Below are 8,492 nucleotides of genomic sequence, written 5' to 3' on the forward strand. Positions count from 1 at the left end.
TTTTTATTAATGTAGACAGAGTACGTTTTTAATCTTTGGTATTTTGATCACCCAAATTTATGTTTTGTGATTTGTTCATGCTTGATTCTATGATATTTTAAGTAAACAAGGAGTCAGCAGTTTTTACTCAGCAAAATATATTGGGATTTTGAAAAAATATAGTGCAATGATGATTAATGAACAAACTAGGTATTAAATCAGAGGATTCTTCACTGGGACAGAAAGGAAGTCGTAAGACTGTGTGAGAGATTGATATCTACATTGATTTTAATGTAAATATCAGAGACATTCCACTGTGAACACATTTCTTTCCAAACACATTCTTTCTGGAAAGAAATGTGTTCTGGAAAGAGAGAGAAAATCATAAATACAAAGAAAAGCACAATTTTCTAAGACAATGCATACAAATTTATCCATAAAATAATAATTTATATGATAAACAGATAAATATTAAATGAGATTTCACAACCCCTTTCTCTTGTTTTTTTTTTTTTTTGAGATGAGTCTTGCTCTGTAACCCAGGCTGGAGTGAAGTGGCAGAATCTTGGCTCACTGCAACCTCTACCTCCCAGGTTCAAGTGATTCTCCTGTCTCAGTCTCCCCAGTAGCTGGGACTACAGGTGCCCTCCACCACACCCAGTTAATTTTTGTATTGTTAGTAGAGACAGGGTTTCACTGTATTGGTCAGGCTGGTCTCGAACACCCGACTTCAGGTGATCCACCCACCTAGGCCTCCCAAAGTGCTAGAATTACAGGTGTGAGGCCTTTCTTCTTCTTCTTTCTTCTTCTTCTTCTTCTTCTTCTTCTTCTTCTTCTTCTTCTTCTTCTTCTTCTTCCTCTTCTTCTCCTTCCTCTTCCTCTTCCTCCTCCTCCTCCTCCTCCTCCTCCGCCTCCTCCTCCTCCTCCTCCGCCTCCTCCTCCTCCTCCTCCTCCGCCGCCTCCGCCTCCGCCTCCGCCTCCTCCTTCTTCTTCTTCTTAGTCTCGCTCTGTCACCCAGGCTAAAGTGCAATGGCGTGATCTCGGCTCATTGCAACTTCTACCTCCTGGGTTCATGAGATTCTCCTGCCTCAGTCTCCCAAGTATCTGGGATGATAGGCACCTGGCTAAAGAGACTTCACACTCTCTTAAATCCAGAAAAATAATGCATACCGTATAATATTTCCTTCTAAGCGTTTTTTTTTTTTTTTTTTTTTTTTTTTTGAGACAGAGTTTCCCTCTTGTTACACAGGCTGGAGTGCAATGGCGCGATCTCGGCTCACCGCAACCTCCGCCTCCTGGGTTCAGGCAATTCTCCTGCCTCAGCCTCCTGAGTGGGTGGGATTACAGGCACGCGCCACCATGCCCAGCTAATTTTTAGTATTTTTAGTAGAGACGGGGTTTCACCATGTTGACCAGGACGGTCTCGATCTCTCGACCTCGTGATCCACCCGCCTCGGCCTCCCAAAGTGCTGGGATTACAGGCTTGAGCCACCGTGCCCGGCCCTAAGCGTTCTTGAATTCAATCTGTGATGACAATCTAGAGATTATTTTAATGTTTTAATGGCATGTGATCTACTTTTCAAATAAGAAAAGATGTAGTTAAATGTTACTCAAGCATTTTACTTCCATCTTCCAGAATAGAAACTCCCTGAGGCTGAGATTATTTTGTTTTGTTTTGAGAAAGGGTCTCACTCTGTTACCCAGGCTGAAGTGCAGTGGCATGATCATGGCTCACTGCAGCTTCTGCCTCCTGTGCCCAAGCGATCCTTCCGCCTCAGCGTCTTGAGTAGCTGTAGTTCCAACTACTCACAAGACTGAGATGGGAAGGATCACTTAAAGCCAGGAATTCAAGGCCACAGTGCCCTATGATCACACCTGTGAATAGCCACTGTACTCCAGCCTGGGCGACATAGCAAGATCCTATTTCTTTTCTTTTGAGATGAATCTCGCTTTGTCACCCAGGCTGGAGAGATCTTGGCTCACTGTAACCTTGCCTCCTGGATTCAAGCAATTCTCTTCCTCACCCTCCTGAGTAGCTGGGATTACAGGCATAAGCCACCGCATCGGCCAAGACCCCATCTCTTGAAAAAAAAAAAAGAAAAAAAAAAAAAGGTAGCATGGTGGTTTACTCCTGTAATCCCAGAACATTGGGAGGCCAAGGCAAGAGGATCACTTGAAGCTAGGAGTTCAAAAAGAGCCTAGGCAATATAGGGAGACCCCATTTCTACAAAAAATAAAAATAAAAATTAGCCAGGCATGGTGGCACACACCTGTAGTCCCAGCAACTCAGAAGGCTGAAGTGAGAGGAGCACTTGAGCCAGGGAGGTTGAGGCTGCAGTGACCCATGATTGCACCACTGCACTCTAGCCTGGGTGACAGAGTGAGACCCTATCTCAAAAATACATACATAAATAAATATCTTAATTATATTCACTGAATAAATTGCCCAGCCTGACTCTCACCTTTGGTTGTGAAGATATCAATCCCTAAAAGATACCCTATAAATGAGATGCAACACTTATACTCTATTTGGTTAAATTGGAATGGTATGGGTAAGATACTGAAATTCTCATGCCAGAACTTAGTAAATATTTAGAGAATATTAGAGAAAAAAACTGATTCTCATAAATTGATTCTACTTAATTACTACTTCCAGTAGGTCACACAAAGTCCATTCTCCTTCAAAAGATCTCCGGAAGTACACCATAAGATGTTCAACCTGGCTGGCAAGGTGGCTCATGCCTGTAATCCCAGCACTTTGGGAGGCCAAGCGGATCACGAGTCGGGCGGATCATGAGGTGAGGAGATGGAGACTGTCATGGCTAACATGGTGAAACCCCGTATCTAATAAAAATACAAAAAATTGTCTGGGCGTGGTAGCATGCACCTGTAGTTCCAGCTACTCGGCACGCTGAGGCAGGAGAATCACTTGAACCCAGGAGATGGAGGTTGTAGTGAGCCAAGATCACACCGCTGCCTTCCAGCCTGGGTGACAGAGCGAGACTCTGTCTCAAAAAAAAAAAGATGTTCAACCCACTAGTTGCAAAATCTTCTATCATTACAATATAACATTTCCAGGGCCAATTAATTTTATATGTGTACACACACACATATATATATTAACCACCATGCCTGGCTAATTTTTTTTTTTTTTTTTTTTTTTGAGACGGAGTTTCACTCTTGTTACCCAGGCTGGAGTGCAATGGCGCGATCTCGGCTCACTGCAACCTCCGCCTCCTGGGCTCAGGCAATTCTCCTGTCTCAGCCTCCTAAATCGCTGGGATTACAGGCACGCGCCACCACGCCCAGCTAGTTTTTTGTATTTTTAGTGGAGACGGGGTTTCACCATATGGACCAGGATGGTCTCGATCTCTCGACCTCGTGATCCACCTGCCTCGGCCTCCCAAAGTGCTGGGATTACAGGCTTGAGCCACCGCGCCCGGCCGCCTGGCTAATTTTTGTATTTTTCGTAGAGACGTGGTTTCACCATGTTGGTCAGGCTGGTCTCGAACTCCTGGCCTCGTGATCCGCCCACCTCAGCATCACAAAGTGCTGGGATTACAGACATGACCCACTATGCCTGTATGCCTGGCCTCTTTTTTTTTTTTTTTTTTTGAGACAGACTCTCACTCTGTTGCCCAGACTAGAGTGCATCTTGGTTCACTGCAACCACTGTCTCCCATGTTCAAGCTCTTCTCATGCCTCAGCTTTCCAAGTAGCTGGGATTACAGGTGTGCACCACCATGTCCAACAATTTTTGTGTTTTTAGTAGAGATGGGGTTTTGTCATGTTGCCCAGCCTGGTCTTAAACTTCTGGCCTCAAGTAATCCACCCACCTTGGTTGCCCAAGGTACTATGATTACAGCCATGAGCCACAACGCCCAGCCAGTTTATTATATGTTAATTAAATAGTTAACATTTGAATGTGATGCCTTCCAGATGAGATTTTTTTCCCTTTATTTTATTTTATTTTTTTGAGACGGAGTTTCGCTCTTGTTACCCAGGCTGGAGTGCAATGGCGCGATCTCGGCTCACCGCAACCTCCGCCTGCTGGGTTCAGGCAATTCTCCTGCCTCAGCCTCCTGAGTAGCTGGGATTACAGGCATGCACCACCATGCCCAGCTAATTTTTTGTATTTTTAGTAGAGATGGGGTTTCACCATGTTGACCAGGATGGTCTCGATATCTCGACCTCGTGATCCACCCGCCTCGGCCTCCCAAAGTGCTGGGATTACAGGCGTGAGCCACCGCGCCCGGCAGGTTTTTCCTTTATTTTTAACTTTTTTTTCTTTTTTTCTTTACAAAGATGGGGTTTCACCATGTTGGCCAGGCTGGTCTTGAACTCCTGACCTCAGGTGATCCACCCACCTTGGCCTCCCAAAGTGCTAGGATTACAGCCAGATGAGATTTTTATGCAATATCTTGGTGATTTAGGAAGACACCCTAGTGTTATTAGCATAAGGTTTCAAATTTTGGGTGTGATGACTCTTGGGAAGATATCTTCATATGCCTCATCTCATTCTTTTTAGTGTTTTCATTGCAAAGTGTGACTACTTTTTTTCTCACTTCTTCAACATATTCTATGATTTTGCCCTATTTGGACTGTGTAATCCCATAGGGAATACACACACACACACACACACACACACACACACACACACACATACACGTATACATATGTATACATCTCCTTTTCATCACGGATTTTTTTTTTTTTTTTTTTTTTTTTTGAGACGGAGTTTCGCTCGTTACCCAGGCTGGAGTGCAATGGCACGATCTCGGCTCACCGCAACCTCCGCCTCCTGGGTTCAGGCAATTCTCCTGCCTCAGCCTCCTGAGTAGCTGGGATTACAGGCACGTGCCACCATGCCCAGCTGATTTTTTTTTGTATTTTTAGTAGAGACGGGGTTTCACCTTGTTGACCAGGATGGTCTCGAACTCTCGACCTCGTGATCCACCCGCCTCGGCCTCCCAAAGTGCTGGAATTACAGGCTTGAGCCACCGCGCCCGGCTCATCACGGATTTTTTTTTGGGTTTTTAAAAAGTTGTATCAGGCTGTGCACTGTGGCTCACACCTGTAATCCCAGCCCTTTGGGCGGCCAAGGTGGGCTGATCACCTGAGGTCGGGGGTTTGATACCAGCCTGACCAACATGGAGAAACTGTCTCCACTGAAAATACAAAATTAGTCAGATGTAGTGGTGCATGCCTGTAATCCCAGCTACCCAGGAGGCTGAAGCAGGAGAATCACTTCAACTCAGGAGGTGGAGGTTTTGGTGAGCCAAGATCATGCCATTGCACTCTAGCCTGGGCAACAAGAGTGAAACTCCATCTCAGAAAAAAAAAAAGTTGTATTACGCGGCTTACGTAAATATTTCCTTTTTTCGCTCCCTGACCATATACTTGCCCTCACTCCTAGATCTGGAACATAATCAAGCTGAAAGATGAGATCATGTTTGCGGAGTCCAGTGAAGTCTCAGTAAGAACCTTCTAGTTTGAGAGGCATCAGTATTCTACTCACTCTTATGCCAAAATGCTGAAGAATAAAATCAGGAGTTTAAAAAGTCATTTTTAGCATTGGGATTGAACAAAAAACACAGGATTTTTCCTTTTCATAATTTTATTTTTTTATTTATTTATTTTTGAGACAGGGTTTCACCATATTGGTTAGGCTGATCTTAAACTCTGAACGTCAGGTGATCCGCCAGCCTGGGCCTCCCAAAGTGCTGGCATTACATGCGTGAGCCACCGCGCCCGGCCCCCTTTTTGTGATTTTAAAATATTTAAAATTACTTATTTTTTCTTGCAAGCATGATGCTGTTTCACTTTAAAAAGTGGACTCAGTGAACAATAGTGATTTGCAAATGCAAATAATGCCAATGTCTTCCTTTTATTTTCTTTTACTTAGTATTGTAGAAATTATTTCTAGAATGTTAACTCTTGTTTTTATTTTGAAGTTGGCAAATTTTTATTTTATGTAGTTATACATTTGAGACAGAGTCTTGCTTTGTTGCCCAGGTTGGAGTACATGCAGTGGCTTGATCTCAGCTCACTACAACCTCTGCAAACTCCTGGGTTCAAGTGTTCTCTTGCCTCACCCTCCCAAGTAGCTGGGATTACAGGCACATGTCACCACATGCAGCTGGTTTTGATAGTTTCAGTAGAGACAGGGTTTCACCATATTGAACAGGCTGGTCTTGAACTACTGATCTCAAGTGCTCTGTCCGCCTCTGCCTTCCAAAGTGCTAGGATTACAGGTGTGAGCCACCACACTGAGCCAAAATTGGCAAAATTTTATGAAGAACTTTCAAACTACTATTTATTAATTGCCTGATTTGCTTTCTTAATATGAAGCAACATTTTTCCTTTGTTACTTTTTCATGTAATTGTATATGTTTGTTATTTATTAGTGGTCTGATTTGCTTTTTCAATATGGAAACATAATTTTTCTTTTCTTTCTTTTTTTTTTTTGAGACGGAGTTTCGCTCTTGTTACCCAGGCTGGAGTGCAATGGCGCGATCTCGGCTCACCGCAACCTCCGCCTCCTGGGTTCAGGCAATTCTCCCGCCTCAGCCTCCTGCGTAGCTGGGATTACAGGCACGCGCCATCATGCCCAGCTAATTTTTTGTATTTTTAGTAGAGACGGGGTTTCACCTTGTTGACCAGGATGGTCTTGATCTCCTGACCTCGTGATCCACCCGCCTCAGCCTCCCAAAGTGCTGGGATTACAGGCTTGAGCCACCGCGCCCGGCAATTTTTCTTTTTTTTCATGTAATTCTGCACACACTACTGCTTAGGATGCAGAATATATGAGGATAACTTTTTTTTTTTTGGCAGATGTTTACCATATGTGGAGCTTAGTTAGCAGAGAGAATACCCTTGAGTCAAGAATGGCCCACCCTATGCCCCTTTGAAACATTGTGTGTGGTTTCACAAAATAAATGCGTATTTTAATAGATGTCAAGATGGCCATGCTGAAGTCTTTGTTTTTGGGTAATCCAACCCAAACTATCTGCTGCGGACATCTTTGTTTTACCTTCTCACTGTACCATTCTTCTTAAAAAATTTATTTTGCCGGGCGCGGTGGCTCAAGCCTGTAATCCCAGCACTTTGGGAGGCCGAGGCGGGTGGATCACGAGGTCGAGAGATCGAGACCATCGTGGTCAACATGGTGAAACCCCGTCTCTACTAAAAATACAAAAAAATTAGCTGGGCATGGTGGCACGTGCCTGTAATCCCAGCTACTCGGGAGGCTGAGGCAGGAGAGTTGCCTGAACCCAGGAGGCGGAGGTTGCGGTGGGTTGCGGTGAGCGGAGATCGCGCCATTGCACTCCAGCCTGGGTAACAAGAGCGAAACTCCGTCTCAAAAAAAAAACAAAAAAAACACAAAACCAAACAAACAAAAAAATTAACATGATTCCCTATACAAAAGGTACTGCTCAGAGTTAAGAACAGCTAGAGAAGAGAGGACACTAATTGCAGGCACAGGCGCATCTTTCCGAACCCTCCCCCAAAACAAATGGAGGACAGAAGAAAACAAAGTGGTTAATTCAATTATGACTCCAAGGAAACATTAGGGATAGTGCAAATAAAGCTCTGAAACTAAACTTTACTAACTGAGCCCTGCCTCTTGGGTATCCCGCCCTCAAGCCCCCAGCAACGTCAGGGCCACCCTCCTTTTTTTTTTTTTCTTTTTTTCTTATTTTCATTTCTTGAGGGCCACCCTCTTAGCTGCCCTGCTCCACCAACCTCACAGGGATGAAACCCACCTACCATGCCTTTTTGTGAGGAATCAGATCCTGATTTCCTCTTGGGGAATCACCCCTCCCCTGGCCATGCAGTTCTAGCGAGATGACCACAGTGCCCCACCTACTCTAAACTAAGAATCTTCTTTAAAATTTATTTCTCTACCCTCTCTTCCTTTCTGTGCCTCTCTTCCTTTCTCTGCCATTGTGGTGTGTGATTGACTCCATTTCTCACCATGTCTTCTCACAGGACTTTCAGGATTAAGCAATTCCTGGCCAAGAAACAAAAGCAAAATCGTCCCATTCTCCAGTGGATTAGGATGAAAACTGGTAATAAAATCAGGTACAACTCCAAAAGGAGACATTGGAGAAGAACCAAGCTGGGTCTGTAAGAAATTACACATGAGCCGGGCGCGGTGGCTCAAGCCTGTAATCCCAGCACTTTGGGAGGCCGAGGCAGGTGGATCACGAGGTCAAAAGATCGAGACCATCCTGGTCAACATGGTGAAACCCCGTCTCTACTAAAAATACAAAAAATGAGCTTGGCATGGTGGTGCGTGCCTGTAATCCCAGCTACTCAGGAGGCTGAGGCAGGAGAATTGCCTGAACCCAGGAGGCGGAGGTTGCGGTGAGCCGAGATGGCGCCATTGCACTCCAGCCTGGGTAATAAGAGCAAAACTCCATCTCAAAAAAAAAATATTCTCTAAGATTTGTAGCTACTAAGAAAGGAGTTTTCTTCCCTTGAGCGTTCAAGCTGAAAGAACCGCACGA

General features: G+C 44.5%; 1 protein-coding gene across 1 annotated transcript; it reads left to right on the forward strand.

The window, feature by feature from the left end:
• The first annotated feature begins 7,314 nt into the window (after positions 1-7,314).
• LOC120360539 (large ribosomal subunit protein eL39-like) lies at positions 7,315-8,262 on the forward strand. The gene has a single exon (XM_074381441.1). It carries the CDS (start codon positions 7,958-7,960, stop codon positions 8,111-8,113), a length of 156 nt encoding a protein of 51 aa, XP_074237542.1. The 5' UTR covers positions 7,315-7,957; the 3' UTR covers positions 8,114-8,262.
• The last annotated feature ends 230 nt before the right edge of the window (positions 8,263-8,492 follow it).

The sequence above is a fragment of the Saimiri boliviensis genome, chromosome 11, assembly GCF_048565385.1.
Source record: "Saimiri boliviensis isolate mSaiBol1 chromosome 11, mSaiBol1.pri, whole genome shotgun sequence".
Lineage (NCBI taxonomy): Eukaryota > Metazoa > Chordata > Mammalia > Primates > Cebidae > Saimiri > Saimiri boliviensis.